General features: G+C 37.7%; 1 protein-coding gene across 5 annotated transcripts in view; it reads right to left on the minus strand.

Annotated features, from left to right (window-relative positions):
• The window catches only part of ATP2C1 (ATPase secretory pathway Ca2+ transporting 1), a 153,112-nt gene that overhangs the window by 37,500 nt on the left and 91,937 nt on the right, over positions 1-23,675 (minus strand). For all 5 annotated transcript variants that reach the window (XM_018051409.1, XM_018051436.1, XM_018051432.1 and 2 more), the window contains 4 exons: positions 11,089-11,244; positions 9,494-9,562; positions 8,497-8,572; positions 6,024-6,090 (listed from right to left, as the gene is read on the minus strand). In XM_018051409.1, coding sequence (XP_017906898.1) covers positions 6,024-6,090; positions 8,497-8,572; positions 9,494-9,562; positions 11,089-11,244 — 368 coding nt within the window. The remainder of the gene's footprint in view (positions 1-6,023; positions 6,091-8,496; positions 8,573-9,493; positions 9,563-11,088; positions 11,245-23,675) is intronic.

Below are 23,675 nucleotides of genomic sequence, written 5' to 3' on the forward strand. Positions count from 1 at the left end.
AACACTAGATGTTGGTGATGGTGCTAACAATACGAATGAATGTACTTAACACCACTGAACTGCATACTTTAAAAAGAAATATTTTATTGGTATGTGCATTTTATCACAAAAAATTAATTAATTCCCTTCAAAATATTTTTTAAAAATCTTCAAATTAAAACTCTACTTGTCCCATTCCAGGTAATATCCCGACTCTGGTACAGATGAGGACAGGTACACATCCATCCTTCGTTCTAACACTGTTCCCTGCACTCCCCTCTACTGCTCAATTTCTATTACCAACTTTTTCTTTAGCATGATCTAACTTGTTTCTGCCCCCTTCTGATGTCTGTGTCAGAAGTTTTCTCTATCTCTTTTATACTCTAATAAAACTTTATTACACAAAAGCTCTGAGCAATCAAGCCTGGTCACTGGCCCCAGATTTAATTCTTCTCCTCCGGAGGCCAAGAATCCTGGCGTCATTTGTGGTTCAGCAGCAACCTTTCATCTTGAGGGCTCATCTGAGATTCTTCAGGAAAAGGAAAGGAGGCTTGGAGCTCTAGTTCTTTATTCTCCTAACAAACATGTTTTCTGCCGTACTTTACTAACTCTACAGTGTGCTTGTGTGAATGAACCACAGACTCTGCCCGAAGCAAATGAGGAGCCCTGCTCAGCGGTTCCGCAGTGACCTCATCTGGCTTATAGCAGAAACCCTGTCGGGGGTTTATACCGACCTGCCAATGGACTTCCCTGGTGGCTTAGACAGTAAAATGTCTGCCTACAATGCGGGAGACCCTGGTTCTATCCCTGGTCGGGAAGATCTCCTGGAGAAGGAAATGGCAACCCACTCCAGTATTCTTGCCTGAAAAATCCCATGGACAAAGGAACCTGGTAGGCTACAGTCCACGGGGTCGCAAAGAGTTGGACACAACTGAGCAACTTCACTTTCACACTTTTAACCTGCCTATCATTACATCGTGTTCCACAACCATCATCAATTTTTTATAGGTTGATTCTAAAAGCTAAAATCCAATAAATAATATTTATAATTACTGGCTGAATAGTACAGACACTGTATAACCAAGAAAGATGTGTTATCATTAATACTTCATTTTCTCTTTTGAACCTCTAAGTACAAATAGAAACTTCTTTACTTATGCTTCCATTAACTCTCACTGTATCAGCAAAGACAGCTATCATCATTTATAACTTAGATCCAATGGACCTTCTCATTCTTTTGTATTAAAATCATTTTATAAATAACTTACAAAGAAACAGAATGGATTATGAAAAACTTCATAAATTTTTATTTGAATTTTCACCCCAAACTATACTCTTGGATTTGAAAGTATATATATCTGAACTGGATAATGTCCTCTGAATGCAACTGCTCATGAACTGTCATGAATAAACCCAGAACATATTTACCTTACAAAATAGTGATTTCAAATTTAAAAACCATTTTTAACAGGTTGTAGGTTTATCAATTCTGGTTCCTCTGTTTGCATCTAAAATGTAACACTTCTGAAAATGCTGATGACTCGTAACTTTTAGGATAGTCATCTTCTTTGTAACACAATACCACACAACAAATTCCTTGCTATAGAATGATTACCTATAAGAGAATGCCTATCCCTCTCCTTTTATCCTTAAAAATAAAGCAGTTCAGTCAATTCCCTGGTGGTCCAGTGGTTAGGACACAGCGCTTTCACTGCCATGGCCCAGGTTTAATCTCTGGTCAGGGAACTAAGATCCCACAAGCCACACAGTGCAGATTAAAAAAAAAAAAAGTTTAGTCAGTAATTCAGGAGTCTGAGAAAACCTATAGTTTCATCATCCAAGGGTTTGGTACCGAGATTTCACTTATATAATGATTCAATTTCACCTTCATTGTTATAGCTTAGAGTGGTTGCTGCTTTGCATTCATCTTCTGGTTTGTGTAATAAATATGAAAACTCTTCTGTCAATTCTTATTTGTCATTATGGTAAAAAAAAAAAAAAAAAAAAAACCTCAATTTCTCAATTTTATTTAATGAATGCAAAAAAAAAACCCAAAATTTTATCCCCAGACTCCTTTTATACCTTTTTAAATGATACTTTGGGCAAAATAACAAGAAAATTAAAGGATAAAAGAATAATAATGATTTATTTATTATTACAGAAGGGATAGGCTACCCACTCCATTTAGGGCTCCCCTTGTGGTTCAGCTGGTAAAGAATCCACCTGTAATGTGGGAGACCTAGGTTAGATCCCCGGGTTGGGAAGATCCCCTGAAGAAGCAAAAGGCCATTCCAATATTCTGGCTTGGATTAACAGTCCATGGGGTCACAAAGAGTTGGACAGTAGCTTTAAAAGCTATTTGTTCTTCTGCTTCTCTTCTTTCTTCTCTTCCCAAAGAAAGGCAATGCCAAAGAATGCTCAAACTACCACACAATTGCACTCATCTCACACGCTAGTTAAGTAATGCTCAAAATTCTCCAAGCCAGGCTTCAGCAATAGGTGAACCGTGAACTTCCAGATGTTCAAGCCGGTTTTAGAAAAGGCAGAGGAACCAGAGATCAAATTGCCAACATCCGCTGGATCATGGAAAAAGCAAGAGAGTTCCAGAAAAACATCTATTTCTGCTTTATTGACTATACCAAAGTCTTTGACTGTGTGGATCACAATAAACTGTGGAAAATTCTGAGAGAGATGGGAATACCAGACCACCTGACCTGCCTCTTGAGAAACCTATATGCAGGTCAGGAAACAACAGTTAGAACTGAACATGGAGCAACAGAATGGTTCCAAATAGGAAAAGGAGTACGTCAAGGCTGTATACTGTCACCCTGCTTATTCAATTTCTATGCGGAGTACATCATGAGAAACGCTGGGCTGGAAGAAGCACAAGCTGGAATCAAGATTGCCGGGAGAAATATCAAGAACCTCAGATATGCAGATGACACCACTCTTATGGCAGAAAGTGAAGAGGAACTAAAAAGCCTCTTGATGAAAGTGAAAGAGGAGAGTGAAAAAGTTGGCTTAAAGCTCAACATTCAGAAAACGAAGATCATGGCATCTGGTCTCATCACTTCATGGGAAATAGATGGGGAAACAGTGGAAACACTGTCAGACTTTATTTTTCTGGGCTCCAGAATCACTGCAGATGGTGATTGCAGCCACGAAATTAAAAGACGCTTACTCCTTGGAAGAAAAGTTATGACCAACCTAGATAGCATATTCAAAAGCAGAGACATTACTTTGCCGACTAAGGTCCGTATAGTCAAGGCTATGGATTTTCCAGTGGTCATGTACGGATGTGAGAGTTGGACTGTGAAGAAGGCTGAGCGCCGAAGAATTGATGGTTTTGAACTGTGGTGTTGGAGAAGACTCTTGAGAGTCCCTTGGACTGCAAGGAGAGCCAACCAGTCCATTCTGAAGGAGATCGGCCCTGGGATTTCTTTGGAGGGAATGATACTGAAGCTGAAACTCCAGTACCTTGGCCACCTCATGCGAAGAGTTGACTCACTGGAAAAGACTGTGATGCTGGGAGGGATTGGGGGCAGGAGGAGAAGGGGACAACAGAGGATGAGATGGCTGGATGGCATCACGGACTCGATGGACATGAGTCTGAGCGAACTCCAGGAGTTGGTGATGGACAGGGAGGCCTGGCGTGCTGCGATTCATGAGGTCGCAAAGAGTCGGACATGACTGAGCGTCTGAACTGAACTGACTGATTTCTGCTTTCTCATTGTTTTACTCATTTTTAGCACAGTTGGAAATACTTGTTAAAATTACTGTTAGGGTAATAAGAAAGCAAGATATTTCAAGACATAGGAAAAATAAAGTCACTAAAGATCCTATGTGTATTTTAAAATTTATAAAAATGCAATGGACCCATACGGTCATTGTGAAATAGAATGAGTTTTCTATTAAAAAACTGTTTAAATGTTTGATCTCTTGGATGACCCCGAGGTAGGAATAAAAGTCATGATGTGTTAATCTTCATGAAGTACTCTTTAAAAAATACTCTAAAAAACATGAGTCCAATAGATGATATGCCAATGATTAATAAAATGTATGCCCAATTTTAAATTCATTTCATATTTAACCCAATACTTTTTTACATATATTGAAGCCAAGAATTTCAAGTTGCATTTTTGCTCCTCCAAGGAAAAACTATACTCCTTCACTCTATCACAAATATCTTTTAACTTCTTATTCATCCTAGTTATTCCTTATACTCCATTTGATTTTTTTTTAATCCACTGGTTTTTATTCTAAAAGTTGAACTATTACTTGCTAGACCTATCACAGAGCTGTCATCCAGAATTTCTCCACAGAGGACTGAGTGAGTCCCACTTTTTCTTACACCCTATACAACACTCTTTTCCTTTTTTTCACTCTTGATTTGCTAGAATTCGTACAAGAGTAGGTAAGGAATATATTTTCTGACTACTTGCTTACCCTGAATTGATACTTTGGCTAGTCCTAGATTTATAGATTTAAAATCACTTCCCCCCATGTTTTAATTGTACTGCCCCACTGTCTTCTAATTTAATTCAAAGTGGTTGCGGATGAAGGTTTTTAAAAAATCCTTTTTCCCTTCTCTATTTGGTTAAATCTCTAGCTTTGTTCCCTTAGTGGTGACAGTACAGCAACTATGTTGCTAGGCAACACTGATTATGATAAAAGGATCTCCTGACCAATAAATTATCTACGGACTGGAAGAATTATAATTATCTTATAGGAAGCCATAGCTTTGGGTTTCCTGATTGTGGTGACTCTCATAACTGGACATGGTCCTATCAGGCATCCTGGAAAGTGTATGTTTCCAGAGATGTTGGCTCCTACAGAATGTGAGGCATTTTAACCCAGGACAGCTCCTGCTCTCACATGGTCATCTCACCTGCTTGTCTGAACTGCTGCAGGAACTGCTGCAGGGACACTCTCAGGAGAGGAAGTTGCCCTGTGGTGTTCAGGACACAGGTACCAGGTATGACCTAGGGAAGTCTGGTGAGCTGAAATCTTAGTGGAGACTAGAAGCACCCTGTGATGGAAACTGCAGTTGCTAATGAGAAGTATGATACCAGTCAAATTTTCCTTCCTTTACACATGACCTGACCTGTTTTCCTGACTTTCACAATGATGTTTCTAGGCTGGAGTTTTGGCCCTCCTGCTTGGCATCTGGAGGATCCCTTCGATCTATAAAGATTCATGTCTTGCTTCATTTCTTATATAATTTCTTATCTCTTTTTAAAACTCCTTTTACTGAGATATGGCATTTATTGAATTATTCTCTTTGACACTTCTATCTCCTCTGTTTTGGACATTTTATTCTATTTTGGGGAGACCATTTTGACTCACAATTTTTAAGCTGAGTTTTTAATTTCAGTAATCATTACTTTTTAAGATTTTTTTTGATGTAGACCATTTCTAAAGCCTTTATTGAATTTGTTCTATATTGCTTCTATTGTTTCTGTTCTGGTTTTTTGGCCACAAGGCATGTGGGATCTTAGCCACCCAACCAGGGATCGAACTCGTACCTCCTGCATTGGAAGGCAAAGTCTTAATGACTGGACCACCAGGGATGCCTCTTAAAAATCATAAACTTAATAACTAAAAAAGAAAAATAACGTGGGTCCTGTGATCCTTTTCTACAACAATTTATCACAAATGCAATTTCTTTGCAAATCTCTGAAAATATGAATACTTTTCTGTTCATTTTCAATTTTTCTTCTATTCCTACATATTTGGTTTTCCTCTGAGTTTCCATATTGTGGTCTTTCTTTCTCATGCTCCTAGTTTTCAGTTTGGTAATCCTTAATTGTCTAAGTATGCATATTTGGTTGGTAATACCAGATAGGTAGTGTGGAGTTTCTCCACTGCATACATGTAGGTTTTCATTTTCCTAGAGCTCATTTCAATATATGAATTCTGAACTATTTAAGTACAGTTAATATACTCTTATGTGCTCATATAAAACCCATAATGAAACATAAGCTATGCCAAACAAAAAAATGAGTCAAAAGACTTGAAATTATAAACAAACAATTAGAACTTACCTTACACTAATAGTAAACATTTCCAGTATGTCTTTTCCTAGTAACCAGCCAACTAACATGATGATACCTGTAACAGAATCAAACAGCTATTTTCCCCTTTTATATAAAATCACCTGAGCATACAAGGGATAGAACAACAAGCTGAGGGCAGCAAAAGTTCCTTGATATAAAAGGGAAAGTTTATCAGATCACAGCTGCAAGATTTTACAAAACTCCATTAAACAGGGAAGATTAAATTAATATTAAGGTTAAAGCTGTGTGTGCATGCACACACCTACAGTTTTACCTTTTGCTGCCACTGCTGCCACCCATCCTTTAAAGCAATAATATCTGAGAATTCCCAATATAAGAGAACATTACCAGTATTTTTGTACAATGGGGGAAAAAAAGAAGGCGGCACATACATGTAGGTTTTCTACTAACTGTGAGGTTTGCAAAAATAAACCCTAGAACTTTACTTCTCATAACTCAATACCCAGATACTACATATTAAATTTGTACTGCAAACCAAGAAGTATTTAGGACTTAGCCCAAAGATGATGTAAGACAGCTAAAATAGTAATTAATATTTAAAAATTACTACCTTTGCAGCATTTGAAAGTTAAAAAGCAATTAATATAAACGAAACAACTGATTCTTTACTCTCTTTTTTAATCTTTATCTTTGAAAAAGAAGGTAAGGGGAAGGGATGTACCACTGGTTTTGTGAGGAAAAACACAGCATCAGAGTTTTAATAAAACAAAGTAACTTTGTATTCTAGATCAACATGTACATTTAAAACAAGATTTCCTTCCTCTTTCTGCAATTATAAAAATAATGATCCAGATTGTGATCTTCTTAGATCCCATCCCAAATACTACCCTGATAAAAGGAATTGTGTCTGATGAATTATACCAGGGTCAAACAAACTACAATCTGTGCCCCTCCTATGTGTTTTTGTAAATAGTTTTTTGGAACACAGCCATATCCATTTGTGTTGTGGTTGCTTTTGTGCTGACAAAAGAGCTGAGTATTTCCATCATTGAAAGTATGAACCAAAGGCTAAAATATTTACAATCTGTCCCTTTACCAAAAAGTCTGCTGACCCTTGATTTTGATCTTGACCCTTCTCCTATTCCATCCTAATAAGAAAAAATATGCCCAATGCATCATATTAGAACCATGGAATCAAAAAGCTGAAAAATTTTTTTCAAAAAATTTGACGTGGTTTCATGGTAAAGTGTTACTATAAACTGGAAAGGTTTAATTGGCTAAACTGCCTTTCAATTTATCAAACTATAAATTCTAGAAAAATAAACAGCAGTAACCAAATGAAGGAAGCTATGAGACATACCATTTAAACAAATGAATAAAATAACCTTCCCACTTTTTACTTTGCTTACAGTAATAAAAAATGGATCACAGAATTAACACTTAAAGAATTATTTTCTTGCACCTGTACAGCAGAAATGTCTTAAAATTGCATTATTTTTAAGTTAGCAAGAAAAAGTAAAATAATATTGTGGAAGAATTAAAGAAAAAGACTCCAAAATTGATGTGTTTAATGCTATGATAAAGATGTCATTTCAACTCCATGAATAAAGAATGGAATATAAAACTGCTGGTACCAGCATAAATAATTTTTGAGTAAAACAGTACCAATTCTACCTTAAATCTTATACTAAAATAAATTCTAAATAAAATAGTAAAATTAAGTGTCAAAAGTAAAAAGTAATAGTGAGGTTTAAATAAACATAAACATTTTCCCACATGGAGTTGGAAAAGCCTTTGTGAATGGAACACAGAAACCTAACTGCAGAGATTATCAACAGGAGGGTGCAATCAGAATCTCAGGCAAGAGCGCGTTTCAACACTTTTTTGTTGTTGTTGAAGGAGGGTATTACTTAGCAACAGGAAAGAAAAGCCTTTAAAAACATGCCAAAAATTTTAAAACCACCACGCTTTGACCCAATAATATCACTTTTAGGAATTTATCCTAAGGAAATAAGAGTAGTTTATAATAAGATAGCTGCACTGAACAATCACTTATACAATTTAAAAAATTTTTAAAGCCCTACACAAACATCTAAAAAGAGTGCTGACTTTTTACATATGTATACATACACTCATAATACTACATAATCTTTAAATTTATTTAAGGTGAGCATCTATTTAATGATAAGATGTTTATGATGGTATACATGAAACAAAAAAGAAAAGCAGTCATAACACAATACTATCATATTTTATTGAAGACTAGAAAGACATACTAAAATGTTTATGGAAAGGTTCTTTGATTACAGGAATTACAGCTTTCTATCTTTGCAGAAAAGGACAATGGCTGGGGATTAGTTTAATAGTTTAAAAAAAGTAATAGTAGCTTAACACATGAATGAATTAATGGATTTTTTAAGTATGTACCTAACTCCCACTTCCCACTCAAAAGAAAACCTAAGTAAATATTATGAGATATACATACTCACTCTTCTCTTACCTATTATACCAAAGGAGTAAAAGGAGAGTTGTTTTCCTAAGAGGTCCATGCTCTTCTGCAGAGGGGTTTTCGGTGCCTTGACAAATTGGAGAAGAGTGTCACCACAATTATCTAAATTTAGTCAGCTTTACCACGTGCCAGGGACTCTAAGTGCTTAACACACTCATGACATGCACAACTCCTTCAGCAAGGAAACTGGGAGGCCTAGAGACCTAGACTTTTAAAAACCTGTTTATTTGAAAAGGTCTGTGCTCTCTATGCCTCTTTGGAGAAAAATCTATTCTCCCTAGCAGCTTCCCCAGGATTTCAATAGCATCAGCTGCTCCTCACTTTTCTACTCTTTCTCCTTTCTAGATCCACAAACGTGCTTGTAACCCATCTTTTTATCCTGTTGGCTCCCTGGTCTCTGGCAATCCCTCTACTGCCAAGGTTGAGATGATTTTACACACTGCATCATATCTGGGAATCTCAGAAGGTTACCTGAGAAAATGATATTGTAAAATGCACTTTCTTTTTTATATATAAGGAGGTATTTTAAATGATAGAACTGATTTTCAATAACCTTAAACAAGGATATCGTACAAGTTATTTATTTCACTTTGCAATCATTTTTTTCTCCAGATACCTGGAATTATGTCAAGATGGGAATTTTGGTAGAAGATATATTCTAAAGCACAACTATACTATTTAGTAATCTTTAAAATCAATATGATAAAAGTAATTTTAAAAATAATAAACCTTATAAATAACTGGCCATAAATCTTCTCCTATAAACAATGAATAAATATCAGAATGTTTCAAAATATTAACAATATTAATTCAAGCCCTTCCAATTACAGGCTTTCCAATTATGCTTTTAAGCACAGACAATTGATATTCTGAATAAAATACTACTTTTGAAAGTAATAAAATAATCCTCCAATGTTCTCTTTTCCCCTACTTAAAATGGAGAATATTTCAGATTTGAAACCAAAATATCAACAAACGAAATACTCACTTCTTCTGCTTGCATCATTTTAAAAACTTCTCCGAATTCAGAATTTTCTCCTGTTCCAATGACAATACCCTAAAGGAAAAAACAAGAAATCATATTTACATTCAGATGGAATCACCTTTCTCAAATGAAAACAAAACCCCTTCATTTCTTTTCTCCAAAGCTACCCATAGTCAACATGTCTGACATAATATATCCAGGATTCCCTCCAGAAATTTACTTCCGATGTTACTATAGATCCCTAAAAACAAACCCCTCATTAAACTTATCAATGACTCAGTTCTGAGGCCCATTTTCTGGTCTATATTAATATTTCTGAAATTTGAACCTTTCTTATTACTCAGACATTTAACGTAGTTTCCCCACCAAATACTACTGAATAATGCCTTTTATATTTGTGAAACATTAGAATCCAGTAAGGGCTTCTCTAGTAGTTCAGCTGGTAAAAAATCTGCCTTTAACGCAAGAGACCCCAGTTAAGAGTCCTGGGTTGGGAAGATCCCCTGGAGGAGAGACAGACTACCCACTCTAGTGTTCCTGGGCTTCCCTGGTGGCTCAGATGGTAAAGGATCTGCCTGCAGTGCAACAGACCTGGGTTCAATCCCTGAGTTGGGAAGATCCCCCAAAGAAGGGCATGGCAACCAACTCCAGCATTCCTGCCTGGAGAATCCCCACTGACAGAGAAGCCTGGCGGGCTATAGTCCATGGGGTTACAAAGAGTCAGACACAACTGAGCGACTAACCACAGCACAACACAGAATCCAGTAAATACAGTATTTGAAATCAATTAGTAGGTGAGTGATATACAGTCAGAATATTATAGCTAGTACCATATCAACTAAATTGAAATTTTATTCAACCAACGGTGAACATATCCACAAGCCACTGTTTCTATCTTTAAAAAAAAAATTGCCTGGTAAATAAAAGAACTATGGTTGTATTTTATCTCAGGGACACAGCTTACCCCTAGTTACACAAAGAGCTGCCAAGGACTATGTTCAATTCTACTATTTCTTCCTCATATGTTTTTTTTGTTTTTTTTTTTTTTACCTTTTTTTTTTTTTTTAATTTTTTTTTTTTTTTTAATTTTAAAATCTTTAATTCTTACATGCGTTCCCAAACATGAACCCCCCTCCCACCTCCCTCCCCATAACATCTCTCTGGGTCATCCCCATGCACCAGCTCCAAGCATGCTGTATCCTGCATCAGACACAGACTGGCGATTCAATTCTTACATGATAGTATACATGTTAGAATGTCATTCTCCCAAATCATCCCACCCTCTCCCTCTCCCTCTGAGTTCAAAAGTCCATTATACACATCTGTGTCTCTTTCCCTGTCTTGCATACAGGGTCGTCATTGCCATCTTCCTAAATTCCATATATATGTGTTAGTATATTGTATTGGTGTTTTTCTTTCTGGCTTACTTCACTCTGTATAATCGGCTCCAGTTTCATCCATCTCATCAGAACTGATTCAAATGAATTCTTTTTAACGGCTGAGTAATACTCCATTGTGTAAAATTAGCCAAAAAAAGAACTGAGAAAATGGTTGAAAATGATGGAACTGTTATCTTCAAAACAAGAACGGAAATTTACCTTTGCTTTGCCACATCTGACCAGTGTTCCCATGAAGGCAATGTTACTTCTTGATGCAAGATCTCCATTAGTAGCAGCAGGCTGAGGAGCTGTCACCTTAGAACAAGGTGTTGTCTCTCCTGTCAAGCTGGACTCATCAACAGAAAGATCCACAGCCTTGGGGAACATAAAGCACTCTAGTCAGTTCAAGTCTGAAAACTCTTTCTGCTAAAATTAAAATCTAAGGAGTCTGTAATCACCATTTCTTCTGCAAATATCCTCCCCATTACAAATTAGCCAAAACTTTTACCATATACATTATTCAACAATCATATTTAAAAATGAAGCTAAGTCAAAAAAATCTGACTTGCAAGGCTGACAGACCCATGAGACAAAATTAGCCTGAACTTCAAAATACAAGTAGGAATAAGGAGACATTAGCTAAAACAATCTCTATCTAGAGAAGACTCAACCCTCATGAGTTTTCTAAAATTATTTCCTAATTTTGCCATATCCTAAAGTCCTGAAAATGGATTTGGCAGGTTTAAACCAACTGTAACAAGAAGAGAAATATAACTAAAAAGGTATAAAAGGTACAAAGAAATAAATACTTTCATAATTTGGGTTTAATTTTCATGATTCTTGCTATACACTCCTAATATTTATTTTAAATTTATGTCAGCAAGAATCAAAAATGCACATAAATGTTTCCAAATAGATCATGAATATCATATCATCATCCAACTCTGCAACAGGGTTCAATACTGAGGGCTGCACTTCTAACACAATTAAGAATTCACCTATCCAAGCATGAAAAATACAAACATCATTTTATATGTGGAAAATACTGCAGATATGACCTGGCTCTGTTTATGAGTATGGCCCACAGAACAATAATTCCAAGGATATTAATAGGCATTGTATATAATGTTATAGACAGATGATCATTGATTAAACCAGCACACACATATTTACACATACACACAAGGGAGGAGTACTATGGTTAAGTAAGTTTTAGAAACACTGTATTAAGAGGTAAACAGCTTCCCCTACGGTACTGTTTCTCAAAACTTGCAAGGCATCAGTGTCAATCACCTCAAAAGGAATACAGATATAGCAGGAATTGTGGAAGAGTGACCTTAGCAGAACCAGCAACACCTCTAACACCTCAGAGCTTATTAAGACATTTACTGCCCTACCGCAGAGTTGGGAGAGTGAACCTAACAGACTGCCTTTACAAGCCCTCCACATAATTCTGATGCAAGCTCAAGCCTGAGAATCAATAGAACAGTGTTTCCCAAACATCTCTGATGGAGAAGGAAATGGCAACCCACTCCAGTATTCTTGCCTGGAGAATCCCAGGGACGGAGGAGCCTGGTGGGCTGCCATCTATGGGGCCACACAGAGTCAGACACGACTGAAGCGACTTAGCAGCAACAGTAGCAGCAAACATCTCTGATCTATTTTCCAAAAGCTCTTGTTCAAGGATCAGTAGGACAATCTCCAGAAAACTACAACCTGGTTCATGACTTTACTCATTCACCCAACCAACATTTACTGACTACCTTAACTATGTACCAGACACTGAGTTAGATCCAAGAAAGAAAATAAGAAAATGAATCCAGAGCAATTAGATGATTGTGCAGTCTCACCGCTATTATCAACTGAGCTGGTGTTCTGAATCAGGCCTCCTGATTGACAATTCATACTATGTACAAAGTACTCTAAATCTGTGTGCTCAATCGTGTCTGACTCTGCAATCCTATGGACTGTAGTCTGCCAGGCTCCTCTGCCCATGAAATTTTCCCAGTTGTTATTTCCTACTCCAGGGGATCTTCCTAACCCAGGGATCAAACCTATGTCTCTTTCAACTCCTGCACTGGCACACAGATTCTTTACCACTGAGTCCCCTGGGAAGCCCATTCTAAATTTAAATCCTGTGTTTTTTCTTTTCTTAGAGGGTGGGGAAGGGGAATAAATCTCATCTTTTTAAATGAGTCATTCTGTTATGAGCACAAATACCTTAGAAAAAATCTCATGGAAAATAATTATTAAAAATTGAGTTCATGGATTATTTCCTCCCACCTACATAATAAAACTTTGACTTATTCATTTAAAAAGTTATTTACGAATGCTTATAATGTCTCAGGCCCTATAGTATATCACATCCAATGGGAATCAGCATGTAAACAAAACAAAGGTCCTGTCCTCAGCTTTTAATCTAATGGGAAAATGATTTGAAAAAATAAACAAGTGTATATATAATATAATGCCTGATAGTGGGGGGAAATAACATGATAAAAATGGAGAGTGGCACTTTAGATAGAGAAAAGCTCTAAAGGCAGATGAGCCTTTTGCAGAGCCCTAATTTCCTTCTCCAGGGGATCTTCCTGACCCAGGGATCAAACTTAGGTCTCTTGAATTGCAGGCGTATTCTTTCCATCTGAGCCAGCAGGGAAGCCCCAAATTTGGGTTCATTACTTCACCTCAACTACAAATAAAAAAAACACCTGCCATGCTAAAAGGTAATGGACTTTTTATTTCAATTTTTGAAATTAAAAGAACACATTTATTTGACTTTTCTTCCCAAATTAATCTTAGGACTGTTTGATTTTTCATACTTTATTAATAAGTAAGAAAAAAGTACAGATGCCCAGGTGGCACTAATGGTAAAGAACCCACCTGCCAACGCAGGAGAAGTAAGAGACATGAGTTCAATCCCCGGGTAGGGAAGACCTCCTGGAGGAGGGCATGGCAGCCCACTCCAGCATTCTTGGTTGAAGAATCCCATGGACAAAGGAGCCTGGCAGGTTAAGGTCCATGGGGTCAGAGTCAGACACAACTGAGTGACTAAGAGACTAAGAAAAAAGTTAGGTCTTTGTCTTCAAAGATGATACTAACACTAAAAATAGCCAGCTGACACTTTGCTGCTCACTCTCTGGTAGGCACAAAGCAACATACTTATACCAAATAAACTACAAACAGTTACTTAGCTACTAGCAACTCCAACAAGGCAAGCACCAGTAGTTTAGTTCAGTCGCTCAGTCGTGTCCAACTCTTTGCAACCCCACGGAATGTAGCACACCAGGCTTCCCTGTCCATCACCAACTCCCAGAGCCTACTCAAACTCATGTCCATCATGTCGGTGATGTCATCCAACTATCTCATCCTCTGTCGTCCCCTTCTCCTCCTGCCCCCAATCCCTCCCAGCATCACAGTCTTTTCCAATGAGTCAACTCTTCGCATGAGGTGGCCAAAGTACTGGAGTTTCAGCTTTAGCATCATTCCTTCCAAAGAAATCCCAGAACTGATCTCCTTCAGAATGGACTGGTTGGATCTCCTTGCAGTCGAAGGGACTCTCAAGAGTCTTCTCCAACACTACAGCTCAAAATCATCAATTCTTCGGTGCTCTGCCTTCTTCACAGTCCAACTCTCACATCCATATACGACCACAGGAAAAACCATAGCCTTGACTAGACGGACCTTAGTCGGCAAAGTAATGTCTCTGCTTTTGAATATACTATCTAGGTTGGTCAAAACTTTTCTTCCAAGGAGTAAGCGTCTTTTAACTTCATGGCTGCAGTCAGCATCTGCAGTGATTTGGGAGCCCCCAAAAATAAAGCCTGACACTGTTTCCACTGTTTCCCCATCTATGGGACCAGATGCCATGATCTTCATTTTCTGAATGTTGAGGTTTAAGCCAACTTTTTCACTCTCCTCTCTCACTTTCATCAAGAGGCTTTTTAGTTCCTCTTCACTTTCTGCCATAAGGGTGGTGTCATCTGCATATCTGAGGTTATTGATATTTCTCCTGGCAATCTTGATTCCAGCATGTGTTTCTTCCAGTCCAGTGTTTCTCATGATGTACTCTGCATAGAAGTTAAATAAGCAGGGTGACAGTATACAGCCTTGATGTACTCCTTTTCCTATTTGGAACCAGTCTGTTGTTCCATGTCCAGTTCTAACTGTTGCTTCCTGACCTACATACAAATTTCTCAAGAGGCAGGTCAGGTGGTCTGGTATTCCCATCTCTTTCAGAATTTCCCACAATTTATTGTGATACACACAGTCAAAGGCTTTGGCATAGTCAATAAAGCAGAAATAGATGTTTTTCTGAACTCTCTTGCTTTTTCCACGATCCAGCGGATGCTGGCAATTTGATCTCTGGTTCCTCTGCCTTTTCTAAAACCAGCTTGAACATCAGGAAGTTCACGGTTCATGTATTGCTGAAGCCTGGCTTCGAGAATTTTGAGCATTACTGTACTAGCATGTGAGATGAGTGCAACTGTGCAGTAGTCTGAGCATTCTTTGGCATTGCCTTTCTTTGGAATTGGAATGAAAACGGACCTTTTCCAGTCCTGTGGCCACTGCTAAGTTTTCCAAATTCGCTGGCATATTGAGTGCAGCACTTTCACAGCATCATCTTTCAGGATTTGAAACAGCTCAACTGGAATTCCATCACCTCCACTAGCTTTGTTCATAGTGATGCTTTCTAAGGCCCACTTGACTTCACATTCCAGGATGAAAGCATTACTACGAACAAACCCTAAGAAGGGAGCAAATCTGATGTACAGAGTTACAACGTCATAATACCCCAAATACCTACTTTTCAACAAATAATTATAAATACAAAGAAATAGGGAAGTATGGTCCTTTCACAGGAAATACTAAATTGACAGAAACTATCCCTGAGGCAGGCCAGACATTAGACTTACTAGAAAAACCTTAAGTCACCTGTCTTAAATGTGCTCAAAAAGGATGGATGAAGTATCAAAATAAATCAGAAAAGCAATTAATGAAAAAGAGAATATCAATAAAGAAATTTAAAAACTGTAAAAGAAAAAAAAAAGAAATCTAGGAATTCCTTGGTGACCTGACGGTTAGGACTTTGCACTTCCACTGCCAGAGGCCTGGGTTTGATCCCTGGTCAGGGAACTAAGATCGCACAAGCAGTGTGGTATGGTCAAAATAAGAAATCCTGATGCTGAAAAGTACAATAAATGAAAATTTCACTAGAGGGGCTCAGCAGCAGGTCTGAACAAGGTGGTGGGGGGGTGGGGGGTGAAGTGAGCAAATCTGAAGATAGGACAATTGAAATTAACCAGTCTGAAAGGCAGAGAAAGAAAATGAAGGAAAATGATCAGAACGTAACTATCTGTGGAACACTATCAAACATATCAATTTCAGCATTAGAAGAATCCCAAAAGAAGGGGGGGGGAAAATAACCTAGAAATGGGCAGAAAGAATATCTGAAGAAATATTAGATGAAAACTTCCTAAACTGAATGAAAGACAGGAATTTACACATCAAAGAAGACAAATACACACCAAACAGGATAAACTCAAAGACATCTATACGGAGAGATATTATAACCAAACTGCTGAAAGACAAAGACAGAATCTTGAAAACAGCAACAACAAAGCAATTCAACATGTACAATGAAGTCTCAGTAAGATTAACATCCCATTTCTTATCAGAAACCATGGAGGATAGGACCAGTAGAATGACATATTTAAAGCACTGAGGGGGAAAAAAATCAAACAGAATTATATATCCAGCAAAATTATCTTTCAAAAATGAAAATTTAAGACATTCCTATTTTTTAGATAGCTAAGACAATTCATCACTACTAGAAATGTCAACAAGAAATACTAAGTCCTTCCAGATAAAATGAAAGAATTTATAAAATAAAATACTAAAGCCATGTCAAGAAATAAAGATTTCAGTAAAAATAATAACAACAAAAATAAATGAACAAACCATCTGAATACACAGTCTCCCAAGAAGAAATACTGGTGGCCAACAGGCACATGAAAAGATCATCACCACTAACTGCTGCTGTTGTTCCGCTGCTAAGTCCAGTCTGACTCTTTGCAACCCCATCAACTACAGCACACCAGACTTCCCTGTCCTTCACTCTCCCAGAGTTTGCTCAAACTCATGGCCATAGAGTCGGTGATGCTATCTAACCATCCCATTCTCTGGCAGCCCCTTCTCCGTTTGCCTTCAATCTTTCCCAGTATCAGGCTATTTTCCAATAAGTGACTCTTCACATCAGGTGGCCAAAGTATCATAGTTTCAGCTTCAGTCCTTCCAATGAATATTAAGGGCTGATTTCCTTTAGGATTGACTGGTTTGATCTCCTTGCAATCCAAGGGACTCTCAAGAGTTTTCTCCAGCACCATAGTTCAAAGGCATCAATCCTTCAGTGCTCAGCCTTCTTTATGGTCCAACTCTCGTATCCATACATGACTACTAAAAAAATCACAGCTTTGACTAAATGGACCTTCCAGCAAAGTGAGTTCTCTGCTTTTTAATAAGCTGTCTTGGTTTGTCATAGCTTTTCTTTCAAGGAGCAAGCATCTTTTAATTTTATGGCTGTAGTCACTATCTGCAGTGATTTTGGATCCCAAGGAAATAAAATCTGTCACTGTTTCCACTTTTTCCCCTTCTATTTGCCATGAATTGATGAGACTGAATGTCATGATCTTAGTTTTTTTAATGCTGTTTCAAGCCAGCTGTTTCAATAATTGTTAGGGAAATGCAAATCAAAACCTCAATGAGATATCACCTCACACCTATAAGAATGCCTATTATCAAAACGACAAAAAATAACAAGCCTTGACAAGGATTTGGGAGAAAAAGGAACCCTCATACACTATTGGTGGGAATGTAACTTGGTGCAGGCACTATGGAAAACAGTATGAAGATTTCTCAAAAATTCAGAATAGAATTACCACATAAACGCAACTATTCCATATTTGGTATTTATCCAAAGAATACAAAAGACATTAATTTGAAAAGATATATGCACCCATATGTGTTCCCTACATCATTATTTACAATAGCCAAGACATGGAAACAAAATTAAGCATCCACTGATAGATAAGTGGATAAAAATGATTACACACATACATATGCACACACAATGGACTACTACTCAGCCATAAAAATAAATGAAATTTGCCATTTGCAACAATGCATATCATCTCTGAGAGTATTAAGTAAAATAAGACAGAGATAGACAAATAGCGTATTATTTCACTCATATATGAAATTTAACACACACACTAAAATAAATAAAATAAATTCAAACTCATAGAGAACAGACTGGTGGTCAACAGAAGGAAAGGAGGTTTGAGAGTGGGCAAAAGGGATGAAGGGGTCAACTGTATGGTAATGGATGGTAACTAGACCTTTTGTGGTGATCATTTTGTAGTATATACAGGTATCAAATTATAATGATATACAGCTGAAACTTAAAAAACATTACATACAAATTTTACTTCAATTAAGACCCCCCAAAAATCAATGAAAACCAATTTGCTATTTGAAATTTACAATAAAGAATGCTGTGTGTTTAAGTAAAATAAATGAATGAGCGAAATGAATCAACACGTCAGGGACTTTCCTGGTGGTCCAGTGGTTAAGATCTGCCTTCCAATGCATGGGGCACGGGTTCAGTCCCTGATTAAGGGAAGTAAGATCCCACATGCCACGGGGCAACTAAGTCCACACACTGCAACTAGTGAGTGGCCCTCAGCAAATGTTGAGCCCACATGCTCTGGAGCTGACACGCCACAACTAGAGAGAAGCCCCCATGCTGCAGTGCAACTAAGACCTGATATAGCTGAATAAATAGATAAATAATTTTTAAGTGAATCAAGCAATTTAAAAAGGGGAGACTGGAGAAAATCAGAAACATAAAAAATAAAGCACACACAGAAAACAAACAGCAAAATGGCACAAAAAAGTCGTTCTCTGCCAGTAATCAATTCTTTAAATGTAAATAGATTCACAATGGTGTAATACAGTCATACAACAAAATATTATTATTTGACAATAAAAAGCAGTGATGTACTGATACACGCTACAATATAATGAACCATGAAAACATTATGTTAACTGAAAGAGGCAAGACACAAAAGACTGCACAGTGTATACTTCCATTTATATGAAATGTCCATAATAGGCACATTTATTCAAACAGAACAAGTAGATTGGTAGCTACCAGGCTCTGGGGCAAGGAGACAAAGTTGGTGAAGGCTAAAAGGTAAGGGTTTTCTTTTGGAAATGATGAGAATGTTATACACTTGTGGTAATGGCTGTACAACTCTGAAAACTACTGAACTGTACATTTCAAATGGTTAATTGTTTGGTATGTGAACTATATATCTCAATCAAGCTGTCTTTTAAAATATATATATTTTTACATGTGGTAAAAGCACCAGTACTTTTGGCACAGACTAAGAGCTAGTTATGAATGCCCCACCTCAGATCTGCCAAAACAGAACCCAGATGAGTCCTGCTCATATTGAAAGTTAGGATGCACTCCCCTAGGGCCATTCTATGCTACAGAAAGAAAACAGCCCTGAAAGCTCACACAGTTAATTCATTACATAAGAAGACACATTTTATTCTTTTAATTACTTTGCTTGCAAGTTGGTGTCTCCCAGTAGAAAGGGCAAAAAACTGTCTTTTGCATTTCCTAACTTTGAAACCTGGTATAGCAGTCTATACACAGTACTTAACCATTTGTTGAATGGCTAAAAAAATGACTTCGTAACACAGACTGATTTCTGAAAAGAGGGACAACATTTTGCCTAAATATGCTAGCAAATGTCAGAAAAAAATCTCTTTTGAAAAAGAATAGCAAATCAAAGCAGAATCTGTTTTGTCAGAATATCAAGTTTTCCACTGAGTAAATGGAGAATTTACTTAGTAACTCAGGAAGTCAGATGCTCTGACATAGAAAGATGGCTCCACTAATGGAGTTACCCAACACAGAGGAACCTGCTTGCTAGTGGGTATTAACAAAAGAGCAGGCAAGAACGTGAGCCTTACAGAAAGGGACATAATGCATAACTGAGGTTTCAGCCAGAGACTACCTCTGACTATAGCCAAGGGAGGTCTGTGCTTATTCAATCATGCTCATCGTCTCTGGTTTTTACTCGCCCTGGGTACTAAGGAACAACCCTAAAGACACCAGAATCTACTCAGTGAGCCGAACTATTGTCCTATAACAAACTGCGTGGATTCCTGAAGTAAAAAGGGTCTCTACACAATGCCAACTGGCTGGTTCTACATTTAGACTTCCAAGCCTGGCCCAAGTCAATCTTGACTCCTAGTGGAAACAGCCTTTCTGCACAGATTTGAAAGGTCTGATCTAGTGTCATAAAAATGGCTTCGTGGCTCTCAACCACATAAGTGGTAGTTATCTAATAGAAGTTTGATACATTTAGAAAAACATTCTATCAAAAATTGGGATTAGGAAAAAAAGAAGTAGCAACTGTACCCTGTGTGTAGATTGTGAGGACAGTTTCAAAGAATGATATGCAGCACATGAGCCACAAAAGAAAGTGTCAACAGAATTAATCTTTCCGAACTCCAAGTAAAGAAAAATCTTGGTTTATTTCAGTCAACATTTTGGGTTTAGTTAGAAATTTTCAGCTAAGAGGTAAAATATTTTCAACAGTCAAAACAAATCTGCTTTTCCTCTATTACATTGTTTTCTCTTACAAAGAATTCCTTATTCAAATACTGATATAGACTATACCTGGAAGATTATGGAAAATATTTTATGCTTCCAAAAAGGCAAAATGTACTACTATACAAGTACATGCAGTCTATAAGATTGCTTTATCTAAAGTCGCTATGGGACCAATCCCTCTAAAGTGTTGATTACTCAGTTGTGTCTGACTCTTTGTGACCTTATGGACTATAGACTGTCAGGCTCCTCTCTTCATGGAATTCTCCAGGTAAGAATACTGGAGTGGGTAGCCATTCCCTTCTCCAGGGGATATTCTCTACTGAGGGATCAAACCTAAATCTCCTACACTGCAGGCAGATTCTTTACCATCTGAGTAACCAGGGAAGCCCAATCCTTTGGCAGCCACCAATTAACTGGCCAGGGTACCTCTTTTCAATTACTATTTAAAAATTAAAATAAAAATCCTTTGGTAAAAAGACTAGAAAACATGCCCATAACTCAATTCCTCTAGGTCTTACTATCCCAGCTCCATGAATGATTCTAAGCTTCCTATGCTGATAAGGTTACTGTCACCAACACATACTCGCTCTTTCCCTGGCTATGGGAAACTGACTCAAGCAAGAAAACACAATACAAAAATCTTTAAGTTATCAATATTAATCTTCTTTAAAAAGGGTTTTACAAAAGATAGGCTCATCCTGCTATGGACTGAATTCTGTCCCCCTAAAATTCATGTTGAAGACCTGAACGCCAATGTGAAGTGATGGTAACTGGAAATGAGGCCTTGGGAGGTGATCAGGGTTAGAGAAGGTCACGTGGGTGAGGCCCACATAATGGGATCAGTGGCACTGAATGGAGATCACTCTTTGTACCATATGAAGATATAGCAGAAAGGTTTAAAGACAAAGAGAGCCCTCACCAACAACCCAATTCTGCCAGACCTTGACTGTGGACTTCCCATTGCCCAGAAACAAACAAAATAAATGTCTGTCGTATAAGCCACCAAGTATGTCATATTTATTACAGCAGCCTAAACTGACTTAAGACACAGCCAAAACACACCGGAAAAAAGTTATATAGCAGTCAGGTCACTGAACATACTGACAAGATGCTACTGCAGGCCCACGTAAGAATTATAGCTAAAATATGAACCAAAGAAATTATGACAGGAACCCCGGAGTTGCAGCAGTGACAATGCTGAAGTAGCAACCCTGGCCACAGTCCACGTCCACAAGAAAAAAATTATACAGCAGAAGTCCTGGGCTTTTTTTTTCCTAAGTGAAATCCAAGTTCTTTATTGTGAGAAATTAATAATATCCCAAGGCTGAGGAGTCTTCTGTTTCCCTTACACTTTAATGAAAAGTTTGTTTCATATATAAAGTTGGTGCAAAAGTAACTGCGGTTTTTGTACTGTTCTAATTTCTCATTTGATATACATTTGGAATACATTCTGAATAAAAGTGACTGTTATGCATTATTTTAATGCACATTTCTTGCTTTATGCTTTCTTGTTAGTGACATTATTTGGTGTTTATTTTATCTTAAACTAGGGATTTGTGTTAGATAAAAAGCAAATTCAAGGGATTTTCTGAGTTCAAAATGGGTCATAAAGCAACATCAACAATGCATTTGGCCCAGGAATTGCTAATGAACATACAGTGCAATGGTAACTCAAGAAGTTTTGCAAAGGAGACAAGAGCCTTGAAGATGAGAAGCTTAGTGGCTGGCCATCAGAAGTTGAAAGTGACCAACTGAGAGGATCATAGAAGCGGATCCTCTTACAACTACATGAGAAGTTGCTGAAGAAATCAATGTCAACCATTTGACAGTCATTTGGAATGTGAAAAAAACTGGAATCTGAAAAAAACTCCAATAAAAGTTCATGGGTGCCTCTTGAGCTAACCACAAATCAAAAAAAAAAAAAAATCATCGTTTTCAAATGTCATCTTCTCTTATTCTACACAACAACAATGAATCATTTCTCTATTGGACTGCGACATGCAACAAAAAGTGGATTTTACATAACAACTGGTGATGACCAACACAGTGGTCAGACCTAGAAGAAGCCCCAACGCACTTCTCAAAAACAAACTTTCACCAAAAAAAGGTCATAGTCACTGTCTAATAGCCTGCTGCCTGTCTGGTCCACTACAGCTTTCTGAATCCTGGTAAAACAATTACATCTGAGAAGTATGCTCAGCAAATCCATGAGATGCACAGAAAACTCCAAGGCTTGCAGCTGGCACTGGTCAACAGAAAGGAACCAAGCTCCATGACAACGCCCGAGCACAGGTCACACAACCAACACTTCAAAAATTGAATGAACTGGGCTACAAAGTTTTGCCTCATCTGCCATATTCACCTGACCTCTCATCAACCGACTACCACATCTTCAAGCATCTCGACAACTTTTTGCAGAGAAAATGCTTCCACAACGAGCAGAAGACAGAAAATGCTTTCTTCAGAGTTCGTCAAATCCCAAAGCACAGATTTTTATGCAAAGGAACATTTTCATTTTTCTTGTTCAGTCGCTAAGTCCTGCCTGACTCTGTGCAACTCCATGAACTGCAGCATGCCAGATTTCCCTGGCCTTCATTATTTCCCAGAGTTTGCTCAAATTCATGGCCATTGAGTCGGTGATGCTATCTAAACATCTCCTCCTCTGCCATCCTCTTCTCCTCGTGCTCTCTATTTTTCTCAGCATCAGGGTCTTTTCTATAGTGTCAGCTCTTTGCATCAGGTGACCAAAGTACTGGAGCTTCAGCACATCAGTCCTTCCAATGAATATATTCAGGGTTGATTTCCTTTAAGATTGACTGGTCTGACCTCCTTGCAGTCCGAGGGACTCTCAACAGTTTTCTCCAACACCACAATTCAAAAGAATCAGTTCTTCAGTGCTCAGCCTTCCTTATGGTCCAACTCTCACATCCATATATGACTACTGGAAAAACATAGCTTTGACTACATGAGTGTTTGTTGGCAGAGTGGTATCTCTGCTTTTTAATACACTGTCTAGGTTTGTCATAGCTTTTCTACCAAGGAGCAAGTGTCTTTTAATGGCTGCAATCACAGTCCACAGTGATTTTGGAACCCAAGAAAAGAAAATTTGTCATTGTTT

The sequence above is a fragment of the Capra hircus genome, chromosome 1, assembly GCF_001704415.2.
Source record: "Capra hircus breed San Clemente chromosome 1, ASM170441v1, whole genome shotgun sequence".
NCBI lineage: Eukaryota > Metazoa > Chordata > Mammalia > Artiodactyla > Bovidae > Capra > Capra hircus.